This window comes from Plectropomus leopardus, chromosome 15 (assembly GCF_026936395.1).
Source record: "Plectropomus leopardus strain MGB_pleo_1.0 chromosome 15, ASM2693639v1, whole genome shotgun sequence".
Taxonomy (NCBI): Eukaryota; Metazoa; Chordata; class Actinopteri; order Perciformes; family Serranidae; genus Plectropomus; species Plectropomus leopardus.
The window spans coordinates 24945451-24973349 of record NC_142190.1 but is presented as its reverse complement, the minus strand read 5'-3'; the positions used below and the strand labels follow the sequence as shown (position 1 = coordinate 24973349).

The 27899-nt window shown below is 38.5% G+C and overlaps 2 protein-coding genes across 4 annotated transcripts in view; one reads left to right on the top strand and one right to left on the bottom strand.

Moving 5' to 3' along the window:
• The first annotated feature begins 3267 nt into the window (after positions 1–3267).
• LOC121952522 (LRRN4 C-terminal-like protein) lies at positions 3268–8297 on the top strand. The gene is made up of 2 exons (XM_042499267.2): positions 3268–4005; positions 4733–8297. The coding sequence occupies exon 2, from the start codon at positions 4741–4743 to the stop codon at positions 5464–5466; it is 726 nt and encodes a 241-aa protein (XP_042355201.2). The 5' UTR covers positions 3268–4005; positions 4733–4740; the 3' UTR covers positions 5467–8297.
• Positions 8298–21272: 12975 nt separating this feature from the next.
• Positions 21273–27899, bottom strand: part of klhl13 (kelch-like family member 13) — a 45271-nt gene continuing 38644 nt past the window's right edge. For all 3 annotated transcript variants that reach the window (XM_042499660.2, XM_088088295.1, XM_088088294.1), the window contains one exon: positions 21273–22359. In XM_042499660.2, the coding sequence (XP_042355594.1) occupies positions 21872–22359 (488 nt within the window). In that variant the 3' untranslated portion in view covers positions 21273–21871. The remainder of the gene's footprint in view (positions 22360–27899) is intronic.

The window sequence follows — 27899 nt, the reverse complement described above, 5'->3', positions numbered from 1 at the left end:
TTCTATATGTTCTGTTTAAAGCACTTTTTATGTGTAATGACATGTGCTGTCTACATAAAATTGTCATTGCCATAAAGGAGTTGTAATGGTCACTGGTTTCAATTATTCAAACCTTGCTCCATGTCTGACAATTATTTTTTATTTTGTTTTGTTTTGTTTTATCAGTTGAGCCGATGTACAGTGCAAGTGTTGGCTACTATACAATCGATTTGTCAGCCTGCAAGTTACAACTGAGGGATAAATGTGATCCAATATCCCGGCAGCGCAGCAGCCATTTGCGGCGAAAAGCCTAAGTTTCCTCTTCTCAGTCTAAAATTAAACTCTCAGGGTTCAATATCTAAAGTACCCGCAGGTCATTCACCTCTCGGAGGATTATACGAACTCTGAAACAAGCGACAGAGATAACAGCTTATCCCTCACCAACAGTGTGCTGCAGGCTGCGCCGCTTCATGCAGGATGCTGTGAAACTGACCGTATCATGAACTTTGTGATGCTTCACAGACGATCTGCTCATTGTCACAGTGCAATCACTAATGGAAACTAATCAATGTCATCTACACCCTGTTGTGTAACTAAGAAAACACAGACCCGCCTGGATCTTTGCGAAACACACCCTCATTTTATTTCTTAATTTTTTGGACCAATTTTGCGTCTTATTACTTTGCAGGCTCTAGGAGGCGCTGTGGACTCCTGTAATGAATGATATGGAAGCCAGCTCTACAGAAATCATCTCCCTTTGGATTGACTCCTTACAAACTAGGAAAATACAGAGCACTTGACATGCACAACATGTTTAAACTAAGATAGGGCCATTTTTTATTATCATGTTTTTATTATTTGTTCAGAGAGATGAGTGTAATCATCGGGCAATTCACTCCCCATAAATAATGCCTGCAATTATGATTGAAAAAGCATATTGCAATGCTTTATTCCTGCATCTGTTAACAGTTAGTAGACTAGCTCTTTCAACCATTTCAGTCCTGAGCAAATCTGTTTGTTTTCTTTCAAAAACATGAGGAGACAATTACCAAAATATATCCAAAACATTATCAGGAAATTTGTCTAAAAAAAAAAAGTTACAAGAAAATGACCTGAAAATAACTAAATAATAATAATAATAATAATAATAATAATGATAAATTATTGCTCCAACATAATTTCAAAACATCAAATTGTTGTTAATATAAATATAGATTTGTTGACAGTTTTTCAAACCAGTCCCTAACCCACCCACACTCTTTCATCTAATTTTGAGGTCATTTTCTTGTCACTTTTTTCTAATTTCTTGGAAAATCAAATCAAGTTTGTTCAGGTTTCACAGGGTTAAATAGATTGCTAAAGATGTCTGAACGCAGCCTAAGAAAACTTATGGTGATCCAGATTTCAAAGGGTTAAAGATGAAATTAGGTTTTAAAAATGATCTAAGTAAAGAAGAATCCGGTGGTTCTAGTTTAATGGATCAAATTTGCCTCATGCAGGGCATCGGGTTGGTCTATTCTAGCGCCTCAACATTTTGTTGTTTTCCCCAGGTTGTTAGAAAGAAAAAACACATGATAATAATTTATTTGACTTTTAATGTATAAAATTTGCATTGCATTGATCATATCTTAATGTTATGCTACTAACTGGTGCGGTTTGTTCTGCAGGTCTTGTGATCCTGCTATAACAGGACCTCGTAGTATTCATTTGGGCCGCTTCCATTTCATATATAAAAATAATTTGTTCCTTATGGACTTGTTTTGATGACGGAAGCAGATCCATCCCAGGCACACAGTGATTCGGGGAAAAAGTGATGTGGTCCAGGGCAAGGCGGGGCAGTGCATATTGAGGCATTATATAACAAACCATCTAACAGTTACCATCTGCTTGACTTTGTGTCACTTCCAGAGTCACAACAGAAGTATTTCACAGTCAGTGTCTTCAGCTCTGTCTCCAACAGACTCATATTGTGTGTCACACCATCTTTGTTTCTATTAATTTATTTTGAAATTTGTGTCACTGTTTCTCTCAATGGCTTCTTATAAAAAACCTCTTTACAGGCTATAACATTAAGCAAAAACAGACGCATGCTCTTCAGTATTAGACTGACAAATACTGTAATACATACCCACAACCAGTATTTCACAATACATAAATATACCCACATTCCTACATGCAGATACATGCATCTCCCTCACACCTTCACGCCCGCACTCTTTCCTGTTAGACCCAAACACCTTTACTCACCCACAGACAAATGCTCATACAAGACGCGATAGAAAATAATGATACAAGAAATAAAAGTAATAAATAATTTATTGGGGGGAAATGGTGTTATATCTGTCAGCAGAATTCTGCAGATTCACATGAAGGAGAGAAACCTAAAAATGTAATTGGTGAGGTTATAGTGACCTTGACCTTTGACCTTTGAGCACCAAATTCTAATCAGTTCATCAGTCCAAGTGGACAGATGGACGGACAACCTAAAAACACAATGCCTCTGTGCCGGCTACAGCCATGATCAAAGGCATAAAAGAAAGTCAATAACAACAATTTGAGAGCTATAAAAATGTGAAAAAGTGTCTGCACATTCAAAAAATTGAGTATCCTAAGTGTTTGAAATGTAGGCCTGTATTAAGCCCATGCATTTTTTTTTACACACAGTGAATTCACATGGGTCTTATCAAATAAGGAAAAGCCTTTGTCATGTTTTTATCCTCTTTTTGCCGATTTGTAACAAAGTAAGAACTATAAACAATACCATCCCAACCATCCAAGGGAAACCAGACACACTTTGGACACTACCAACAAAAATTAATTAATTACACAAGAACCACCATCCAGAAAACCAACTTTCCAACAATATGATGTTTATGTGTGATATAACTAAAACAGTACAGCAGAAGAAAAACAACAAAGGAGCCAAAATTTCACTTAGAAGCCATAGATTTCAAAGCTGTGAATAAAACGCAGCATGAGCATTGGCATTGGTATGGTTGTTTAGAAGACTGCTTAAAAAGCCCTGTCCAAACGGACCCCGCTCTCCCCTACAGTATAATTGTACACTGACTTCATCAGTTAAGTATAAGCTTATATTTAGGTGTTGTCAGAGCTGTCTGAACTCCTGTACAGGACAATGCAAGCTACTCGTGGTCATTTTTTATGCAGACAGAGCTCAAAAAGAGCAGAGCAGAGATGTGAGCAGCTGGATTTAAAGCCACAGCTGTCACACAAAGTTGCTTTTCCACATGTCGCATTGACAAAAACATCATGTTCTTTTCCCTCAAGCGCTGAGTGGCATTTTGGTGTTGTTCTGTTGGTGTAACATCAAGTTAATTACAACCACTTGGTTTTTCACCTCCTATTTTCACCCATTTGTGTTTCTTAAGAAAAGTACCAGCATGGAAATTTATCATTCCGGGAACAAGTCCAGTCAGGTTTATAACCGGCCTTATGGTCAACAGCTGCACAAAAGTTTCACTCCTTTCCGCTTTGCCTCACTGTTTGGAATTAAGTGATGCATTTCATTTAGGTGAGAGGTTATAGTGTTTAAGACGACGGAATGTGCTGCCTGAAGCCACTGGCATATGACAGTGATGACAAATTCCAATGAATGAAAACCCGACACAGACATTTCCCAATCCTATACAATTCCCCTCAACCCTAAAAAGGGAAACAAGAGCTCATTAACAGGCGAGAAATGCTCTGACGAACCTTCAGGAATACAACATACAGGAATCCATGTGGTTCACTTCACAAGAAAATTAGGTAGCAGTGATGCAACTAATAGCAGACTATAGTAATACCACTAACAGCAAGTACACTCAGTCACTCACATTACTAAACTATTTAGCAAAGGAGAAGGGAGGTGGAGCTGGTGCAGAAGGAAATAAGGGGGGACTGTGGGAGGGTGGAAAGAAGGAGGTGATTGTTTGGGGAGAGTGTATAAAGGAGGAGAGAGCAAGTGGAGGACAGACGAGGAGCTCTCTCATATTTTAATAAGAGATAAACTTTTGCAAACAACAGGTAAGTTCATATCTTTGAATATTTGACTCGAGAATTTAGCTTTGGCAAAAAGAGCACTATTGAATGGGGGCTCCTGCTCTGTTTTCGGTAAAGTTTAACGTATCTTAGGAGATGTCTGAATGGGCTGATTGTCCTAGCTCTTCATGCATGTCCACCACAAAGCGTATTTCAGGTATTTTTGTGTGGATTCTTGTGGAAAGGGCAGCTTTCCTGTAACTGGATCCATCTGAGAGGGCTGTGCAGCTGTGATTTGGGTGTGCAGGCATTTGGACCTGTTGTGCAATACCGCCTGGAATGCTGAATTAGTGTGAAGTACCTCAAAAATGTAACAAATGAGGATTATTTCAAGCAGCTTTGTGTACAAAATCATATAAGCATTCATAAAGATGTTACAGAATAATAGATTTCAACTAATTAAGTGCCCACAAGTTTTGACATTTGCAAGTGTTAAAGCGGTGCGCTCTGGATTTAGAGAAGTTTTTCCAGCAGAAACTAGGCTCACATTTAAGCGATTCGTTCCCTCACTTTGCAGTTATAATCTCTAAAAGACACAGCATCAGGGGAGGAATAACTGCTCGTCCTCATTCAGGCTCTTTCATGCAAGAAAACAGAAGAGTCTCTGAATGTACATATGGCAGGAAACCCAAGGGGCTGATACTTATCATTCCTATGCAAAAAACCAGATTTTCCAACTAACTGATGGTGTTTTGCTCCCTGTGATCTCCAGACAGAGCGATGGCTGCCAGTAGGGACCTTCTTTTCTCCCTGGTGATCATTTGCCTGGTTCTCATCAGAGGTTACTCCTCTCTGCCTACCACATCTCAAGACGCAGAGACAAATGCCATGAAACCTATGTCACTTTTGACCGAGGACTTTGTGGCTTCTGATGAGGATTACACTCAATATGAAGACCCAGTCACCCCTGTTGTAAACATCAGAGTGTCTCCATATTCAAAAACTACTAAGCGATGCGACTACAACCCCTGTCTGGATAATCAGATCCCCTGCTCTGATCTAGCAGCCTCCACCGGCTGCTTGTGTCCAGGCTTCACTTTAAATAACCAAGTCCCCGAAGCTCCCGACCTGAGATCAGTGTCCTGGAACGGGTCAGAGGTTGTCGTTCACTGGTGTGCGCCCTACTCATACGTCACATCTTATGTTGTGACAGTAGGAGGGGAAGACACAAAGACATTTGGGAGGAATCAAAGGAGCGGTGGAGTTGGAAACAGGGACCACATCGTGAAGGTTTGTGTGTCTGCCGTTAATGATGCTGGAGAAGGTGAGGGGTCCTGCCAGATGTACCATCCCCGGGACAGCAGTCTGCCTCTGACAGCAGGACTCATCGGGGGAGCGCTGGGCCTCCTGCTGCTCCTCTTGTTGGGCGTCCTGCTTTGGAGGCACAAGAGGCAAAGGAAGCAGGAGGCCAGCATCTCCATGCATGACGCAGCTGAGACACAGTGAACAGAAAACAGACTGGACGCTCGCTGAGATAAGACTCTGTCCCATGAGACTGCTCATCGCAGTTAATTAACTGTAAGCACATTACAACGTCCGAGGCTTTCTGTACAAAGACGCTTCCAGGAGATGCAGAAGGAAACAAAGTCCGTCCCCCCACATGAGTATACGTGCAGTATATGGCTAATTCCTGGTTTATTTTGAATACCCCTCAGTGGGAAGTTTAAGGAAGTTCCCGCATCTGTGATTTGAAAACCAGCTGCAGAAAAATTTTGCGTGTTTTTCCTACACACTAAAAACCACTGGGTCACCATCGCACTAAAACAACACTGCATTTAAGACAATGGGTTGTTTTGACCCAGTTTTATTGTGTTTTTAAATATTACTGGTAAGTTATTTACGTACTTTAAATAAATTATGCTATGGTTGCAAACCATTATAATCATATCTAGCTCTTTTAAAATCAAATGTCAGCATTTGTTATTGTTAACAAATGTTTAGATGTGTATCCGTTGCATGCATATCATTTTTTAATGAATAATAATAAGAAGATATTTGTGACAGCTTCAACCCTTTGAACCACAAGCAAATTGGTTTGATTTCTTTCACAAACAAGAGGGAAAATGCAATGACAAACTTCGCAAGAAATGTCACAAATTGCAAGAAATGATTAAAAGGTAATGAAGAAAATGACCTGAAAATTAGTTTTAAAACAGGTGTAACACGAAAATAATAAAAGTTTGGGGGAAAATGTCCTGAAAACTATATTTATGATTATTATAATTATCTGTTTAAAATCATGTTAGTGAAAAAAATTTATAATTTTTCCAGATCATTTTCTTGTTTGTTTTTTTTGGGTTTTTTTTAAATTTGATCAGTTTCAGGTAATTTTCTTGTAACATATTTCTAATATTTTGTTATTTTTGGGGCCATGTGCTCTTAAGTTGCTCACTGTATTCTTCCTATGTTTTTGAAAGAAATCAAACCAATTTGCTCAGATTTCAAAGGGTTAAGGTAAAACTTGAGCTTGTTGGTCAGAATAACCATATTTTAGTTTGGGTAAATAACCCAAAAAATAACGCTAATGAAGGGTTAAAACACCTCACTTGCAGTGTTTAATAAAGATAACCTAGTAATTACCCAAACTGGGTCCATTTTAAACTTTTATTAACTTTTATTTAAGTGTGTTTTCTGAAAATTAAACCTGGAAGACAAAAAAAATGTGGACACAAAGTATCAGGACTTCAATCGTAGCCTGTAGTCCCCGCTCGTAGAACAACTGCTCACTAATGTTACTTTATAGGACAAAACATGCAAAACCAAGGTGCGATGATCTATAGTATATTGATATTTATTTATTCCTAGATTTCAGAGAGTTGAGAATTAAGAGAAGCTGTCCGTCCTGTGAAAACCATGTATCTCCAAAACATTAGCTTTTAATAAGCGAAGAAAACTGTCCTGTTTGCAGCCTTGTGTCAATGCATTTTTCTAGTAATCCGATGAGTTGTCACATGATTGAAGATTAATAAGTAGCAGATTTTTTGGAACACTTAATCCTTTAATTTGCCTGAAAAAAAATTAATAATCAGATTTGGCGATCCATGGTTTTCTTTGAATAGTGTTAATCGTGTGATGAATATTACATGACAAACTGTTAGTACAAAGGTTTAGAAAACATTATTATTACATGTGGTCATGTTAGAATAATTTAAATAGGGTTATGCAGCATGTTATGTTATGTTTTCTTTGAAAACTCTCTGTGAGAGTTCCTCATTTTATATATTTAATTAAAGCGTGAATGGATTGATTATGGTTTTAAGGACTTAAAGTGTATGCTGTGGCGTATTAAGTATTTATGAGCTTTGGTTTGTTTCTTTGCACTTTGTTACGTGTTAAAAGTTTGATTTGACAGGTTTCCTTAAACTAATACAAGCTTAGAGAAACAAACTGGAGTCTATTGTGCAAAAAAGACTGACTGTTCAGACTCAAACTATATGTTAAAGGTCTGACTATTTAACGTTGCTTTAGTTGCTTTTGCACCCACGTGTCAAAATATGTAATAGCTTTGGAATGGCTGTGTTTTTTCCATCAGTCTCATTGTCGGAAGTTGTGTCAGTGTTACTGGATGATCACAAGTGTTCAGTGCAGTTTTTCCAGCTCTCACACAATAGCCTTTTCCCCTGATATGGATTTTGAGAAGCTTGTCTCGTTCCAGCTGAGACTTCCAGTCATCCAGCGGCACTGGGCTGGTGAGAAGCTCCGGGCTTTTTTTTTCTGCCATGATGAAAAAGAGAAGAAAGTCCAATATTTAAATCCCCCCCCAGTTTATCTCATGTTGAAGCTTCCATCTGTATGTCTCGCAGCCATGTTATAATTCCTTTTTGCTCTGGCTGCTGCCACAGAGTTGTTCCACTGCTGCTGGCATCTCTCTTACTCCAACTGCACAGCACAACTTACATCACGCAGAGCTGCATGGAAGTCAGCTAACATCTGTAATTTGGAGACGCAACAGATTGTTCATTTCACTCACTGAAATGGCCTCAAGATGTTGCTTTTATGACACATATTCAGCCTGAGTGCAGTCGCTCTCAAACTGGGAGGGAAATCTTGACATGAATGGGCCTGTGTGAGGCGAAATGCAAAAACATGGGCCGTACAATATTATGTGCTGGAAGCAGCCTGTTGTAAACAACATGTAATGTACTTAGACTCCATGTCGAATATTACAGCCTGAGAAATGCATGGTACCAGAACAGCACAAAATGTATTTATGTATCTTATTTCAAAATGAATGTGTTTTGCCTTTTTTTTAAGAAAAATAAAGTATTTTTTAGAAACTTTGGTTGTTTTTTTTTTTTTTTTAATTTTACAAAGGAATCAAAATAAAGATTAAAAAAAGCTCCCTATCATAAAGAGTTAAAAAGTTCCCCAATGAGAAAACTGGTTTCCTGTCATGCTTTATCTCCAGCTGCTCTTGGGGTTTTGATGCTGCTGAGCTCTTTGATCATAATAATGCAGAGCCCAGAAATATATAACCTCAATGTAAGATATAAAAGCTGTGTGAGTGTAAAGAAGATGTAGAGGAGACATAGTTAAGCCTCATGATCTACTGTATGGAAGTAATGCCTTAATAATTTGGATTTTAAAAGCAACAGAGTACCCAAGATCCAACTACATGTATCTTTATTTGTGCAGTGTGTCCTTCTTTTTGAAATTAAGAAGATGATTTCAAAGTTTTCCTATCGCAAAATACATATATTCCAATATTTCCTTTTTTTCAAAAAGAGAAAATTCTAGTGTGTCCAGTCTCTCCTCTGAACTTAAAACATGATCTCATTCCCAATATATCTTACATATTCAGTTTAATTTTTTTTTTTTTACTTTCATCAGATCAAATTGATTTGTTTTATTATTTAAGGTTGACAATCTATTGTTCAGTTGTTTTTCGAAGACTGAATATTTTGAATGTTATATTTGGATGTGTAAACCTACAAATAATAATAATAATAATAATAATAATAATAATTTAAATCAAAATTTTGAAGTTACCCTTTTCTAGGTATTTATTGTATTTCAATGCTATAAATTCAGCAATGATTGACTTTCAACATTATGTTTTCAGTAGTTAGGTGTTGCCTGTCTTTGCTTCCATAGACTGGTGCTTTTTTGTGTGTGTTTTAGCAGCAATATCACTTGAATGAAATGGAGGATTTTATTTTTACACTGGAAAATTTAGACAAATTTGTAATTTGATCAGAAACATACAGAAGATACGCAGACTGTGACATCATTTGCTGGTGCAGATTGTTGCACTCTGATTAATGATCCCCTCCTGAGGTTTTCAGTGAAAAAATTCCAAATATTTGTAATGACAGACAGCACCTCCCAAACATACGGCGTGTCTCTCCCTCTATGGAAGAAGTACAGATGTCATGTATAGAATGTGCGTAGGAGAATTTTTTTTTATTTCAACATCTTAAAAGAAAGACAGAGCAGTCACAGTAGCAGATAAATGATTTGAGGAATCTCAGATATGACGCTTTTTTTTTTCCTTTTTTGAGACCGCAGGCAATTTTGCAATGGGGTCAGCAGCAGGGATGTGTGTTGTGTTTAGGACAGAGTGACACTGAATCATTGCTCTCTCATTCAGTAAACCCAGTGACTCATGATACTTTTCCGGTGAGGAGGTCACATATAAAACAGTGACTCAGCTGAATTCAATCTTTGGGTTTTCACAATAAGATACTTTGTGCCAGTCTGTACCTGCCCCCCCTTTGTAACTGTAACTGTGATTAACAGTGACGATGGTTTGTGTAAGAATGAGTATTTGTGTGGTCCGTGAACTGCTGCATGACATGGTTTCATGTGTATTGATGACGTTTTGGATTTTACACGCAGGTGATGCATAATGTTAAGACCCAGGCTAATAATTAAACAGATAGTTGAGAAATGACTCACCTAATCTTCTCTGCTTAATATGTAAATGTTTTGGGCTTCTTTAACCATTTTATTTTAAAACTAGATTCATTTTTTTATTTGTATGTATTTATTTTTGTTAATTCATTTTTCTATGTTGATTGTATGAAGTGATTTTTATTTTCACATTTTCCTTATATACCATTGACAACTTTTTTTACCAGATTTTTTTTTACTAAATTCATTTTTATTTGTAGTATTTTTTTTTTGTTGATTTATTTTTATGTGTTTATTGTATAAAGTTATTTTTATTTTCTATTTATTATCTATTACACTACATTGATCTTTGCACTTTTTACAATGCACCATCCTTGGAAAATGTTTGTTTTTGTCTTAATAAATTGATGCATTTTGTTAACATATTCAACAGTCTACAAGGTTGTATAATTATTTGCCGATGCAATTCTTTTTTAGTGCGACTGAGGGTTGAGCATCCAAGACAATTTTTACTATAAAGGTACCTTTTAGAGGCCTCTTCATTGCCCTCAGGCTCACAGAAGAAAAGTCACCTTATTGCCCTCTGCTGGTCACATCCATCCCTGAGCGAGGAGGCCTGACTGCACTAAAGGACAGAAAAGGACGTTAATGCTAAAGAAATCATCACAGTAATAATTATGTGGACAAAGCTGCTCAGTATCCATTAACAGCACCTTGTGACATTTTAATGCAACAAGTGATTAAACAGATCTTAAGTGCCGAGCACACAACATAGAGGTAAGAAAAGTATTTAGATCCTTCACCTAAAACTCCTAATATCAACATTTTAATATTATAATGTATGAAAAAATAATTATAATTAAAAGTTCTGATTTCAAAATGTTAATTAAACACAAACATTATCAGCGACAGTTCTTAAAGTATCAAAAACAAAAGTATTTGAGTAGGCCTCATCCCTGTATTTTATCATAGGATTTATTACTGATGCATTAACATGTAAACAGCACAGGTGAGAGTCACATGAGCAGGTCTCAATCTCCAAATCTCAAGCAAGTCCCGAGTTACTGTTTAAAGAATCAGTTCAAGTCCCTGCTTTCAGTAGGCCCAGTTTAATTCCTTGAAACCTTAGCAAATTGGCTTTATTTCTTTAAAAAACATGGGAAGAGGGCGAAGAGCAACGAAAAAAGTGAACCAAAAACGAACAAGAATTTAATAAAACATGCAAGAAAATTACATGAAAATCAGTAGAAAAAAAAAAATAAGAAAGAAAGAAAGTAGAAAACAAACAAACAAGGAAATGACCTTGAATCAGTGGTTAAAAATGATAATACTTCTGTAACATAATTTGAATTATATAAATGTAATAATCATAAATATAGTTATTCGTAGACATTTTTCCCTAGATTTTTAAAAATTAATTCTCTTAATCTATTAATTCTTTGCAAACATTTCTTACCAAGTTGCTTGTGACGCAGAAGTGCAACATGGCAGAAAATGGAAATAATCAAAATGTATTGTTACATTTGTGATTTGTAGTATAAATATCGAAGTAAATGTTCCACTACTGTGAAAGAGTATTTAATGTGTCGTGGTATTTATGAAACCGATCACAAAGAGGAGGAGCTGGTGCACTTCAGACTAATCTTCAGCAACATGATGGCCAAACTGTATCAAATGCATTAAAAATATGTCAGCATCAAACCTAATTTAACCCCGTTCTGTTGCAGCTTTTGCAAGATTACATTATTTTTTCATGAAGTGATTACATTTTTCTGTCCATGGTCTGTGTTGAACATGAAATAATATAGAATAAGAAGTGAATTCTGGATAAAAACAATCACTGAGTATATGCTCATGTGCAGCAGCCTGTGGCCGAGGCTTTAAGAGGCTTTACTGCAATGAAAATAATTGTGGGTTGTATTATTATGTTCATCTCATAACATCATACCACTACCTATTCAAAGCAGTCATTCATTTTCATGCAATTAATTATTCATGAAAAATTAATTTGCATTTGCTGCTGGGTAAATGAATGTTAGTATTTTATTATTAGTGATCCACCAGCAGGGGCACTAATGGCTGCTTTCTGTGCCCGCTGGGGTCAGCTTTTACAGGGCATAAAATCTTCAAAGTGGGTCAGGCATCCATCAGTGCCCATTATTGGATCTAACCAGCCCTGTGCGCATACTGGTTTTATTCAAATGTAGAAAAGGTTTCCACTTCTTTGGAGGCTTTTTGTGGAATGAATAAAAAGAAAAAGTGTGTCAATCAAAGAGCTTCTTGCTAAACATGCAAAGTGTCGTTTGGAGTTAAAAACATCTTTTTACAGGGTGACTCTGGGCCATGTTGTGGCCTTCATCAGAGGAAACTCTGGGTCTAAGTGGGTGGTTGAAGAAACTGATCCCCCCCTGCAGGCGTCTCATCCTGTTTACTCCTGTTATGTCTCAGACTGTGTGTCTGTCTGTCTTGGCTTGAACCACGACTCTGTAAATAAAAAGATTAACTTGTGTCTCTAAGTGTAACTCTGATGTCACTGGAAGGATGATCGGGGTTTATGGAAATGCAACAAGGCGTGTGTTAGATTACATTTCTCCTTTTGGCACTCTGGTTGCAGAAAAAAAAAGTGTGACATCTTTCATCATCCAGACATCTTTCAAAAACAGGTTCAGTGTGAGTCAGAGCTGCTTTTTATTGTTTTTGCAGAAAACCACTAGAGGTCATTATCGTAAAGAGCACTGCAGAAATCAAAGCCACCTCTGGCATGCACTCAGCGATAATGTAATGGAAATGGAAATTAGTTGCTCTAATAAGGATGAAAATGAGTTTGCAGCGGTAATCAGCTCAGCCACACTTCTCCATCACAGGGGAGAGTAAGGGTTTGTGTTTGAAGAGGCAGCTAAATGTTTGCTTTCCATCTTTTTTTTTTTCATAATGTTATTTCATCCACTGCTCGACAGGCAGGTCAACACTCTCCTCTCAACTCCCCAGGAAAACTCAGCAAGAGCGTTTCATGAAGCAGAGGAGGAGAAAATCTTTCATTTTTCCCCCCCTCCCTATTTCCTTGTATGAAGAGCAATGGTAACCATGGCAACCACCTGGCATTATACAGGACAGAGTTGAGGAGGTTGAAACTGAGCTGGAGCTCACAGTTATCAATCACTTTGGCATCAGCACTGTCACACACACAAACGCAACCCTGCTCGGTCAACCGTCACACGCCTTCACAGGCCAGAAGTCATGACATTTTCTTTTACATCATAGCAACAAAAAAAAAAGTCCATCCCTGTGTGCCAGTGTTCAGAGGATACATGCACACTCATGCACTGATACTTGTTTTATTTTTATTATTATTTGTAATATTAGTGGTAGTATTTTCTTTAATTTCTTTGGTTATACACATGGTAAAATTATATAAATGTGGGATAAATAAAACCAGTGTTGAAACTCATAACTTGTAATGTAAAAAACCTGAAATAATGTGTTTAAGGGACAGTTAGGAATTTTTTAAGTTGGGTTATATGAGGTGCTTATCCATAGTCAGTGTATTTCATACAGTAGATGTCAGTCGGCACGCCCCCTGTTTAGAGAAGCAGCTGGAGTCCAACACAGAAACCAAGCAATGTAGCCTACTGCTTTGGACAAAACATATTATAGCCACCCAAAAAACAAATATCACTTGGTCTGCTGCTGCCTCGATAATTAAGCTTTCTCATGTTAGTGTGACTTTTGGTGAATCCAAACTAAGCCTTTTAGAAAGTCAGATAATAACACAAAAGAGAGCAACTGTTTGAGGCAGCTGTAGACCAGCAACTCCTGTGTTCAGTGATGATAAATTACTGTTTTTCTTAATGGAGTCTGGCTTTGAAGAGAGCGATAAAACAGCATCATTGTATTGTTAGAAATCACAGTCTGACATTAAGGTATGCAGTTAAAATATTTAAAATAAAGCGCAAACTTAAACTGATTATTTTTTTATGTGGAACTTTTTTTTTTGGTGGCTAAAATATCTTTTGTTGCTGATGCCTCCACAGCAGTAGATTGCTTGGCTCTCATGTTGGACCCCAGCTGCTTCTCCACACTGAGAGCATGCCAACCACCATCTACCGTTGGTAAAATCCTGTCAGTGGATATGTACCCCATACAACCCCACTTCAAACATTCTGAACTATCCCTTTAAAGGGGGAAAAAGTGTTTGCCGTGACCAACATGACGACTTTTTCTGTCTAACTAAAAAAATGCACTCCAATCATAAAGATAAATTTACTTAAGGTGAAGTCAGGGAGAAGACTTTTTAGGTATATATTGCTGTATTTCTATAAAGAAAATGTGCTGCTAAATAATACACTTTAGAAACTTCAGACTTTCAAACACATCAAGAACCCCTATACCTCACTCTGATATATGTTCCAGTAAAATGGGACGATCACACTTGTTTATTTCTTAAATGGTTAAATCCATTGATTTGTTCCGTCATTTAGTAATGAATTCATTTATGTCACTTGTGGTGGCTTCTGATTTCCACATGTAGACACCCAGCACAGATTCCAACATGCTTCTCACACCAAACAGGAAACAGATGAGTAATGAGTTGTGTTACTAACCGTGTTTATAATGTTGACTGTAGCAGCTTAGTTTCCACAGTCCAGTCTGACCATACCAGTGATGATGATCCAAAAATATTAACAAGTTGCACCGAACAACATGAATCAAACAAAGAAAAAACTGGCCTCTGCTGGCCTCCTTCTGAGCTGACGGACTGATGAAACACCTGCAACACCATCCTAATTATCCAGTGTCAGGAGGGGAGCCTTCAAAGTAAGAGCACTTACAAGAACAAAAGGAAAACATCTACCCTCTCACCTTACCAAGTATATAAACTAAGACACAGTTAAAAAACATATTGAGCTCAGTTATCAAATATTAATATTAACAGAAATTACTCCTACACCTACCTGTTCATTAAAAAGATCATCAAACCTTTCTGCTTTTTTTGATGCCATATTGTCTACAATGTAAGTGTGTGTGTGGTACAGTTATGGGTAACTCTGGACTGACAAAAATACTAAAAAAAAATGTCTGTAGTATGACTCTGTGGAACACAATAGTGTAGGTTGTAAATTTAATGGTAACTGGTAGCCTTGAAAAATGATCCCGCTTCAAAAAATTGTCCCATTTTAGCTTTTTTTTGGTCCCATTTTACCTGAATGTATTAAGCACTGACTCAAAACCCTGTCCCATTAAAATACAACATCCTAAAACATTATTGTTGTTCTACCCTCATGGATTTAGCTGCACCACTCTTATCAGCAAAAAGAGAAAGACAACATGACAAATGGCTCATCTTGGGAGTCCTTGAACAGATTATTTTTTTAATCTTTGTATATCTTAGCAGGTGACTAGCTGCTAATGTTCAAAGAGCCCTAGATGTAAAACCTTACTTGTCCCAATTCAGCTGATGTTCCACATAACCTGACTTCACCACGGTTAATTTAGAAAACAGAAGAGGGAAATTCAGGAAATTATAGGAGAATACGATGTCCCAGATTTTTTTTTCTTCTTTACTTTTTTAAACTTTTTTATGTTTCAGTTTGTTTTGCAGTGGGGAGACATAATTAAAGAAACTTGCTGAACAAATTAAAGATCTCTGCAGAGATTTACAGGCTTACAGTGAATTAGTAAAAATAATGAGGACTTTAAAACAACAATCACTACAAACGAAGAACCTGCAAAGAAACCTGCAAATGTATTCAGGTCACAGAAGGCGGAGAGCATTTTTATTGTTACAGCGGGGAACATTATAACACTTGACATAGTACATATTGAAAGAAGATTCATCGCAACATGTCCCTTTGTAAGGGTCAAAAGCACTTTTTCACACTTCTTTGGGCTTATTTTATTGCATAATAGGACCTCAATGAACTAGCAGACTGTGTGTGACAGAAAAATATAATCATTTTTAGAATGAGCATGTATGCTTTGTATGTTAAATGTGACCGACCCAGGCGCCATCAGCTAAATCTTTAAGCGTGTCCGCAGGGACACAGAAGCTGTATTTAACCCTGAGAGGTTAAGCAGTTTTCCCAGAGTGGCGTCACAGTTTCAGCTCCACGTTTTTTATGTAATTTATAAAATAATACGTCCTTTGTTGCCTCGAAAGAGAATCTCATTGTTTAAAGTTTTCAGTGTGCAAACGGGATCATTCTGTCTGCACCCCTCCTATTTATATTCTTTACCTGCTTTTTCCCTTTCCTTGTCAAGCGGGCACTGGAGCATATCCCAGCATGCATTGGGATGAACGTTAAGGAGACACTTTGGACAGGCTGCCAGTCAATCACAGAGTCTCTGATCCACTTTGAACTACGGAGGGGGAACTTGCATGAAAAAGTGGGAGAACATGAAACACAGTAATGTCCAAAAACTGAACACCAGTCCTTCATGCACTGTAAAATCTGACAAGTTGATTTAACTTAAAATAATCTTAGAAACACGTTCCCATGAAGAAGGAAAAGAAATGTAACTATTAATTTATGTTTATTTTATCTGGTTAAGTGTTAAATTTACTTAAAATCTTGCTAGATTTACTTAATTTTGTGAAGTTGTTGCAATTCAAAAATGACAATTGAATGAACTTCTTTCTAAGCATTAGCAACTTCAGTAAACCAAGTTAGTCTGACTTGATTTGATCATCACAAAGGGGTTTTGACAATAATGAAGACAATAATGAAATATAATAGATGTATAGCACTGTAAACTTGGTTTATACAAGTTGCTAAGATATATAAAGATTGATTCAATAAAACTTTTCATTTTTAAGTTGCACCAACTTCTCAAAATAAGGTAAATATAACACAATTTTAAGTTACCAATTATATATTAAGTAAACCTAAATTAATACTATTAGTTATACTTAATTACATTCTTTTAAGGCAGTCTGTGTCCTAGATTTTGTTTTTGTTTTTTTTTAAATTAAAATCAACTTGTCAGATTATACAATGTAGGCATCACTGCAACAATCTGACAACTGTGCAATGGGAATATTTAAACACAAGATGTAAAATGCTATTTAGGCCAGGTGCAGCATAACAGATTTCTATCCAATCTGTATGAGCATGCACGCACACAGAATACCTTTAGAGATGCAACTGAAGCATAAACTAGAATCTAGGACTGATGCATGGCCAGATGTTGAACAAAGCAAATCCCAATTACCCCTCCTGCCTCTGTTATAATGAAAAAAAAACTACAGCTGGGGCAGGAACAAGCACTGGAACAAGAGATGAATCAGGGACAGATTATTCAGGACACAGTCACGGGGGGATAGAGAGCTCGAGAGGAGAGCAAGGACTTGACCTTTTTCTGAATATTCATGATGAAAAAGAGAAAGAGAAGAGAGAGATGTAAACCTTTTTTGAGACCTGAAACCTTTGGGGAGTCTAACAACAGAGGGCAGCTTGTGATTCAGTGCAAAAATAAATATATCTAGCAGGAGCAACATCAGGATATGTTGGCCGCCTGCCAGCCAGAAAGATCAATAGCCATTAACACCATCATGCATGCAGTCAGAGGACAGCAGGGATCTGTGGCTCTGCAGAGTATTTCATCATGATAGGAGGCGGATTGGAGCTTTAGTTACTGTAAGAGCATCCCTCTCTTCACCGCTGAGAGCGATGCTGTCTGACTGACAATGTCATCAGTGTGCTGTGTATGTAAACACACCCAGCAGCCTGCAGAAACTAGGTCATTTTCTGGCTGGGATGAGATGAGAGGAGGAGCCGTCTGGAGACACACCGAGTCGCAAATGTGCACTGTGTCAAGAGTCAGGCCGTAATCCACACGCACCTCTTTTATCTGCTTCATGAATCAAGTGAATGTGCCTCCAGTGGTGGTGAAATCTGCTGAGGAACACAGGTAGTGAAGCAGAGGGGAGGAGGAGGAGGAGGACGAGGAGGAGGAGGAGGAGGAACGAGGAGTGGTGAATGCTTGTAATTTCTTGCTCCAGTTCTCTTTGCTTTAGCACTGAGGACACACTGTTCATTAAAAATCCAAGCCTTCAGTCTTTGGGACACACAAAGCTCTGTGTCATGTAATATTGACATTGGCTAGGAAACAATGCAACCATGTGGCAGGAATTACACACTGGATCTAGGACATCATGTGCTGCATCACTGCAAAGTGTGATGATATGCTGAGGTAGATTTTTTTTGCGTGTTTGTCCTTAAAGTACTCTGCACAGTCAAAAAAAGATTAATTAAAGTGTCAGTGCTTGAATGTCTTCTCTCAAATCCATTCAAAAATCAATTAATGCTTAAAATATGTCTGAGAACAGCTGAGTGCTATTGTAAAACTCAGCCTGCAATCTGTCTGCTTTGACTGCTGGAACAATGCTTGCACTGAAGCAGAGGGGTGGAGAGAGCGAGAATAAAATCCTTCATCATGGTATAAAGTTATTTTATGTGGATGTATGTTACTCACTGTGTAGGTATGATGGGATATGTGAGTTTTCTTTAGGGAAGTTGGTTAATTGAGGCACTGCATCAAATTGATGCAAGAATGGGTAGAAGCAACTTATCAAAACATTGCCCAAACATTAACAGAAAAAAAGAGGAAAATACCTGAGAATAAGCCAAACGAGAAAAGAAAAACAACAAAAAATGACCCCAAAACATCATAAAAACAATGGATTTTTTATCTTCAGTAAAACATGTAGTGAGAAATATTTTTAAATTTCAACTTTTTCTGGGGAACCATGAAAGTTTGACCATTGAATAGATTATCCAATCCATCCAAAAGTCGCTATTATATTTCACTCTGGACTAAGCGGAACAACAGACTAACACTGCCATGCCTAGAGCCATGTATCTAACATGGCTAAAAATTCAAGTTTCCTAATAAAGAAGTCCTGCACTGATTTGCTAATTTACCACAGTGACAACATACATCCAGAGATAAAGTTTATGCAATAGTATAAATAGTATGAAAACATCTCTGACAACTGGCAAATTAACATGATCTCCCTGTTTATTTCCTCATGTCTATCTGAGCTTTAATAACAATGCATCTTGGTAACACAGAGTGTATGACGCCACATACTTTGGCAAATGTGAAATATGTTTATTGCCAAAAATTTAGAGCACTTAAAATTGATGCAGAGAGGAAGACAGGCAACATATTTTCAGTCCTGTACTGGGCTAACGAGCTCTACCACCTTCTCATCCTACTTTTCCAGTTCGGGTCACTGTTGTGGTGATTTAGCTACAGCATCACTCCATCTTCTCTTGACTCTTGCTACTGCCTTCAGGTGCAGGGGTGATACGGAGGGTAGCAGGCCAACAGTGTGTGATTTATTTTCAGTGTAATGTCCTGGGAAAGATGACACTAAATTCCTGCCCCTTTACCGCCTTCTGTCATGTATGAGTTTGCCAGCAGCTGAGCCCAGTTACATTTTGGGTCTTGTGTTCATTCAGTGACTTTCCATTAAAGGATTACAAACGGCCTATTTTGAAATGACGCAAACCGTTTCATCAAAAGGACTTAACAATAAGCTGCGGCACAAAATAGAGCTTTTGAAATGTCACAAAAAAGGTTTTAAAATAGTCCTTCTCAAAACAACGGGACAAGGCATCACAAATAACTAAAGGAGCTGCCATGAAAGAAGGAAAAGAACATGCAAAACTTACAATCTGGCCCAGAAAAAAAAGGGAATGCAACAGTTTCAAAAGCTAAAAGTGACTTATTGAAAGGCACCAATATGAAGCATGTTATGTAAAATAAGCTGTTATAAGCTGAGATTTCGTTGCTATGAACAACACAGGAGCAGGCATTCAAATCAGAGGCACTACTGCAGAGTCTCATTAATGGGATATAATGAGAGTATAATGAGGATTTAAAGCTCCAGACCAAACTCACCTGATGATTACACAAATCTTTTGTTCCTGGTCGCAGCACGAAACAGACGCCTCGGACACCATATGCTGCTAATAAGGGTTTTAATCGTCTGAGAGCAGGTGGGCAGATTGTGGACGACATTACCGTCTGTCTCGATGCCAGGAGGAGAGGCGACAGCGCTGGGAGTGCCAGTTTTCCAGTTGACACTGGTCAGCAGAAAACTCCCACTGGTCACTGCGTTAAACATTTAACAGACATTGATTTTATAACCCTTATCTGGGACAGGTCACAGGTCACATCATTTTAAAATTGAGCTCAATCTTCACTGTCAAATTTACAAAAGAGGCAACTTTTCTCTCACAGCAGGCCACAAATCTTGTACCAGAGTGAGAGGGCTTCCCTCAAATCATCAACAATGACCACCTGCAGTGTCTGTGATCACCGGTGAACTAACCAGTCTACAGAATATCCATTATACATCACAAGAAAAACACATTTTGTTCTTTTGGAACGAGTCAAAACGCTAAACCGAACATGGCTTGACATGAATTATACAGTATATGTGTTTAGGGTGTTATTACCAAAACGATAACCGTGATATTTAGAAAAACTGAAATACTGATATTATCTTAATATTACACATATGATGATAATATTAAGTAATCCAGCAAGTCTTAAATAATTTCTGCTTCTTTCCTACTTGTATTTTGAGTGTTACACATTTACCAAACTAAAATGACTTCCTCGCAGTTGAACGCCTCTGCGCACCATCCAAATTGCACTCACAGTTTACATTCATGTCTGTGAAAACACTTCATACACATCCTCCCCTCGGCAGCACAGAAGATCTCTACAGTCAGCACAGTTTCAAGGTGGGCACTTAAGATTTAGTGTCACCAACTCACTCCCCTTGTGAACCTGTGTTCTGCTGTTCAGTAAGGGTAAGAAAAGTGTTTTTGCAGAACAATATGATATCACATAATTGATTTTTTGCAAATAAAATGACATGACATGACATGATTTTATCCTTTTTTTTTTTTTTACATTTGTTTGAAATTTTGTCATAATTAGTGCATTAATTCTTGAGTTTCTGTAAAAACATGTTGCGTGGTCACAGTCACACTGACTGTCTACCACCAAATTCTAATCAGCTCACCACTGAATCCAAGTGGACGTTTGTGCCAAATCTGAGGAAAATTAACGCGTTCCTGAGATATCGCTTTCACGAGAATGTGACGGATGGACAGATAGATGCACAACCTGAAAACATAATGCCTCGAACCAATGAACGGATTTAAAGATGAATTTGACCAATTATTATTATTTAAAGTTTTCCATAGCTATTGCGATCATTTTGTCATTGTGAATTCTTTTGGCCACAATATTTGTGCAGTGAAACTCTGATATTGTGCCAGCTCAAATGTCCATGTTGAAGATGTTTTTGTCTAGTCACACTAATATAACAACTTTTGAGGATGGGCCTGACACTGCTGTGGTCAGCAATGACAACAACATTTTAATTACTTTCAAAATCATGTTTATTAAATTTAGAAAACACCATTTTGTTAACAGTTTCATAGCAATAGCAGGAAAGAACTGAAACTGTAAGAGAGCAACGTAGACGGGGCCTGGGCCAACCCCTGAGTTAAAAACCGGCTGTGTTTTTGAAGCTTGTCCGTCCCTACGATTCTGCTTTCTGGAGTCACCTGCATCTAACCTGGCATAGACTAGAAGAGAGAGTCAGTGCGGTAGTCAACATCTCAAGGTAGAACGCCTAAAGAAAACGAGACATAAGAAAACTTTGTAGACATCAGGTAGAAAAGTTGATTTGCAAAGTCACTTTTCAAGTCAAGGTATTTCCTGCCAAAATATACCGAGTATGCAACATTAACATGTAATTAGGTTGCCAAACCGTATCGGTACGTAGGTGTAATCACTTGGGGAGGGGTTTCTGCACAGCTTTAGGGGAGGTGGACTGAGGGATACTTAGGGATGCAGTACAGATGTAGTCCAAAGAGGAAGTGCAAACAATGTCTATAAGGAGTGTTTGTTGAGGGGGGGCGAGTGGGCGAGGGGACACGGGGGTGTGAGCAGGGCTCCCCCCCTTTACTCATCAAGGTGCTGAGAGGGGCGACTCTCTGGAGGGTGAGCCCGAGATGTCCTCAGGAGGGAAAACTGTGAGTGTGCAGGCTCGGATCCCGCCCAGCGACTCGGGTAAGTCAAACACTTTGTGCCATTCGTCCTTTTCGGGGTCGTACTTCTGTACTATTTCCACCATGCAGCGATTGTTCCACGAGTAGCCGCCCACTACATAGATCTTATTTTCAAACACAGCCACGCCCACGTCGCTCTGGCCTCGCAACATGGCCGCGATAGGAGTCCACAAGTCGAGGGCGGGGGAGTAGTATTCGCAGCTCAGCACGTCGTCGTAGTCGCTGGTGCCCCGGAAGTGATTGCCCCCGATCACGTAAAGCCGGTCGCCCACAGTGCACATGCAGTGGAGGCCGCGCACCGTCGTCATGGGTGCTTTCTGAGTCCATTTGTCTGCATCTGGGTCAAAGCACATCAGCTCCTTCTGAAAAGTGTCATGAGTGATTCCCCCTGCAGCAACAAGGAAAAAAGAGCACAAATTAGCCTCCACACTGATCATTTGGGGGAGTAAAAACAGCTTTGCAAACCTGTCAATCAGACCTGTCTGTGACTCATTCACCCGTGTCAACCTACATTTATTTATGTAGGTCGTGTGGAGCACCAGCCATAACATTACCAAGAACCAGGACAAAGTCTGTGCATTTTTTAGCTCTCACCTTTCCTTGATCCCAGTTTCTCAAACTTTGACGCAAACTCAAAAAGCCAACAAACAGGGTAAACCGTAATTGTACAAACAAGAGTGACATCGAATGTTCTTTTCCACGGTGTGAAATATTGCTGATGATGAGCGCTCGGTACAAAGACGAACACCGTTACAAAACGTTCATGCGCGTAAACACAAACAGACTGTAGACGGCGGGACACAAAAAAAGCAGAGGGAAAGTGGGGAGGAAAAAAAAAAACAAAAAAAAAAACAGGACATGTCTACAGGGAAGGCTTAAAATAAAGAGGAACACAATCCCAGCATGCATTTGGGTGGAAGCCAGCCCACCCCTCCCCCCTTAGGCAGAGTGACTAGGAGCAAATGCGGAGAAGATTTGCAGAGCATGCCGAATAGAGGCAGAATCCCTCTTTTGCTGCTGCCCAGTGATCGTGTGCTCGGTTTATTGTTGGGGCCTAAGCTGTCTATTCAGCTGCCATGACTCAGATCTGTGATGCTGCACCTCCTTAACTGATCAAACCCAAAGATAGCCTGACTATCCATTTTCTTTATCCAAGTAGTCCACGGGGCGAGTCTGCTATTAAAATCCTGACAAGGGAACAGTGCTGGAGCCGACGTAAGGTCCTCATAATTCCTCTCGAGGGGCCCTGCTGCTATTCTGATTCAGTTCGAGGGCTTTGGCCTTTCCCTGATACAATGATGTCTGATCAGTATCCCGGGATCCTAATGTCTAATCAGAGCCATTAGCGAGACACTAAGAGGGGACAGGGTTTAGCCAAATTGAGCCTATCTCAGAGAGACATGCTGAAAGCTTTTGTCCTGCCATAGACAGTGCAGGACTGACTGGGTTATTGTTGGTATTGTCTGCCACATAAGCCGTTTAAAAACATGTCGCTGTTCAGCCACGTAGGTATAAAATAACTATAGAGTCCCCTTGTAAAACAAGTGACCTGCTCGGCTGGTTGAATCAGTGTCGGCACGAGAGGGACCCAAAGAGAAGATGGAGAATAGACACAGAGGTGAGGCAGGAAAAAGGGAGATCAGCGTATTCCAAAAATAACCCATAATGATGAAGAGTGTCCAGACTCTGAGATACAGTTTATATTACATCTACTGACGATCTGTGCTTGTTTCTGGAAAAACTACATTAAAACCTCTCAAGGATGCAGATTAAAGACGAGCTACCCTTCAAAATGGATACGTTTTTCTGTAATATAAGTTATGAATGCAACTAAAACAGGACAATCACTGCCTCATCCAACCTAAAGAAGGTTCTCACACAAAAATGGGCCGTTTATGCATCAGAAAGACACAAAAACATTTCAAACTGGTGCTACATGACCAAAGAAATCACAGAAAAAGGTTGCTTTTGCTCAAGAGTTAGAAAACCTACAACTACCAGAATGCTATGCGCCTGGCGTAATGTAGCATGGTCCGTGTGAAACAACGACGGCGGCCAGACAGATCTCATATTACAGATAAATGGTAAGAAATATACAACTTATATTTGATCAGCGCTGCTTAGTTTCACTGGTTGATCTCGATTTTTCAGCTTCCTTTTTCACTGTGCAGGAAGCAGTGGTGCCCACTTCCTGTTCACAAACTCTCGCCATTAAAGCGAAACGAGAAATTAAAATTAGTTTCTGAAAACGTCTGAGGCAAGAAACAGGCATGCTCCCCACACTGTTTTCATAAAAAGATGGTTGAAAATTGGCTAAGAAAAAAAAAAATCTTCCTAAAACCCGCTTACGCAGTTTTCACAAAGATTCTCACATTCAGCAATGTCTTCTTATTTGGGATTTCTTCAGGTGAAAACAGAATCATGAACACTGAGGAGCACTCTTACACATGTTTGTGCTAACATGTCTGCACAAAATAATTGGTTATTGTGTTTACTTCAATTTTACAGTAATAATATAATAGGATATATATTAAAGTAATATTTTAGTTTTTTACAAAATGCAGGTCTTTCAAAATAAACACAACACTAATAAAATATAATTAAATACTGCGAGACACTTCAATCAATACAGCAGCATTGCACTTTATAAAGTATTAAACTGTTTATAGAACTAAATGTGGAATTTTCTTCATTATGAGAGCAACTGAAATCACTTAACTTCCTCTTTTCACTATTCAGATCAAATTAAAAAATAACAGTGTTTTTCATTTATAGTTCACATTCAGGTGAGATACATTCAGAAACCGACATTTCTCCACTGACCATAACCACGCTGTTGAAATCCTTAATGTCAAGCCAAATTTCACCGCTTTTGGAATATGAGATCTTATAAACTCATGTCGAAAATCACTCCCTTGTTCACTAATTCACCACTCCTTTCATAACAGACAATCATTTACCCTCTATAGTGAGCAGCAAATTGACTGTGCAGACATTATGAATCATCATCATTTTGGGTCATTGGAGACAAATGCTGAGTCACACGAAGGTAATTTTTACATCTATAAAATTCAACAGATGGCAATGTGGAACTGTTGGCAGGAAATTGTGTCCATGCCATGGACACAATTTGGACACTCAAAATGGAAGAGAGTAAATGTAGCAGACTTCATATCAAATAAGGTCTTATTTCAGAATATTTTTATCAATCTCCAAATTATTTGCTGCCTTTATGTCAGTACTTGCAATATTTCAAAAAGAACCACTGATATGAAGCCAATTCAACTAAAAATATCAAACAACGAACACAACAAACAAGCTCTCTTTCAAATACATTAAAATCCCTAATGAGCTTCGTTTCCACTCTAAATCGGCGTCTGAGACAGCCCTCACTCAGGTCCTGCATCTCTCCTCGCTCCAATGAAATTCTCTGATCGCTGTGAAATTCTGAACCTAAAGTAAACAAACTATAGCCTGTTAGAAACATATACAGTGCACAGACTGTAGGAAAACAATCAGGGCAAAAAACAAAAAAGTCGCTTCAGAGCGGTCATTTTGTCTAAACAGCCAGCTAATGAGTGCAGGAATGCTCATTAACCAGTCACATCATCAACTGTGCTTTTAGTTTTTGCAGCTTAGCTCTGACTAGAGGTCATCACATCCATGATGATTACAATGGCAAGTTAAAAACAAATTCTGATGACTTGCAGTTTTTAACAGCACTAGAGCTACACCAATAAATTAGCCAAACCAGTTTATTTACCGATATTAGTGTGCTATAAATTTTGACTGGTGAGTACTTTGGCTGACAAGTTATAAGAAACAGCAGAACAAATGCCAAAGAAGGCTTGAGTACATCTAGAAACAGTGTCACAATTAGTGCCCACCCAAAAATACTGCCGTTTATTTTTTAACTTCAAAATGCCCCACTCAGTATGCACCGTGGTCACAAGAAAAATAAACAAATAAATATGGAAAAAAATCATAATCACAATTATTTTGGTCCATACTAGGATCAAAACTATTTAACGTGATTACTAATTGACTCGTCTTTTTAACAGTGGATTTTCTTGAACTTCTTGAATATAATTCAACTGAAAAACAGGCTTCAACTCAACATGCCACAACCTGGCTGAAAGATATTTTTTCTTTTTCTTAGGGAGGGGCAAATGCACACCGCATTAAAGGAAAAGGGGAATGCAGGATTTATAACACAAAACAAAATGAGAGCATCATTGCGAAACTGAAAACGGCATAATAACAGTTTTATCTGGATTATCTTGTTTTCATAACCATTGGAAGTCAAATTAAAAATAAAATTTGATTAACTGCCCAACCCTACATAAGGGACTTCCAAATATAATTATGAGTATCAGCCTCCAAAATCCTGTAGTTAGGCTATAATTACTACAAATCAATGCAAAAATATATTTATAATAATCACAAGAGCTCAAGGCTGTGAGACTGTCTCCTGTCAGGACACCTCAGTCAAAATTACTCCGTGAGTGGAGCATCCTCGCTGTGGATGACTCAGTAAATACCTAAAAGATGGTCTGAATGTGAGACCACCGGACCTTCACAAAGACCTTAATCTCTCAGGTACGACGGTGAACCAGAGGCTGTGTGGCTCTGTGCTGGTTCAGTACTCGTGTCTGAACTCTGCCACACCACTTGAGCTGTGATGGTCCGTAGGCTGAGTGCATTTGTCAGGTTCATCCAGCTGACAGAATACCTTCAGACAGCGCAGCAGCACCGCCGCACAATGTGACCTGATCCGCTGTGACAGACGGACATAGAACTGCACTTCAGCATGGGTCACCTTGCACAGCAAGACTGTAACCCCAGAGACTGTGGGCGCTACAGCGGGGCCTCAGCGCAACAAAATTCCTCTAATGGGTAACTCTTTGTACCTTTTGCCTTAAAAGCACTTCAATCTATTACAGTTTTCATATGAGCCATTATGCATGTGTCTAACCCACAGCTGTATTCACAACACTGCTTTACCAGCTTTATCCTGTAACACGCAAACGTTCATTCCCCTCCCACATGTAGTATTAGCTGCTGCAGGTACAAAGCATGACATTGTGTCAGTGAAATTTTCCAGGCTATTGGCCTGTCATTGAGTGCATCACTAGAACATGAAACCAACACAAAAGGAATCCATTAGAATATCAAAAAGGGTGAGCAATAAATACTATGTACTACAGAGTGCAGCCTGAGGCAAAAAGATTAAAAACAGCTGGCTACCAGCAGATTAGCTCGGTCCGTGACCATTATGTTATTCCTCATTTCACTTTATTTATTTGAAAAAGTGAAAATGTGCCTTTCATCTTCGCTCGGTAATATTAGACTTGCCAAATCATGTGGTCCCAAACATGCCCCAGTTCTTTCGTTTCCCAAGTGAGACACTAACCAATTAAAAATGTTATTAAAGTTTTGCTTTTTGTTTATATAAACAATGATAGTAATCATGTATGAAGCTAGTTATTAGTTTCTGAACTGTTACCGGAGTTGGTAAATATGAAATCAAATTTAAAAAAAAGGGGCTGAATGCACTGATAACTTCTTCACATGCATGCGCACTGTGACAATTCTTGCCGCACAATTTTAAGCAAAATACAGCAGAGCAACAAAACAATCGTTGACAAACTGTTCCCAATATACACATACAAAAAACATACAAATACATGTTATGTCAGTTGTGTGATTCACTAAGCAGAACTGAAATAAAAACGCTAACTGGAACTAGTCAGGTAAGAGATGTGTTGTGTAAACAACAGCATAATATTGACAAAGATTTGCAGGAATAATGAGGTCTGTGAATTATGAAATTAAATTCACTGGTTATGTGCACAGCAATCAAAATCAAAGAGTGTATCTAATAAAACAGCGTGCATGCTGGTCAGCACCTTGCCTTGTAAATAAGCT

Bases quoted from the DNA above. Each gene is read 5' to 3' on its own strand.
- LOC121952522 (XM_042499267.2), top strand. From the start codon at position 4,741: ATGGCTGCCAGTAGGGACCTTCTTTTCTCCCTGGTGATCATTTGCCTG.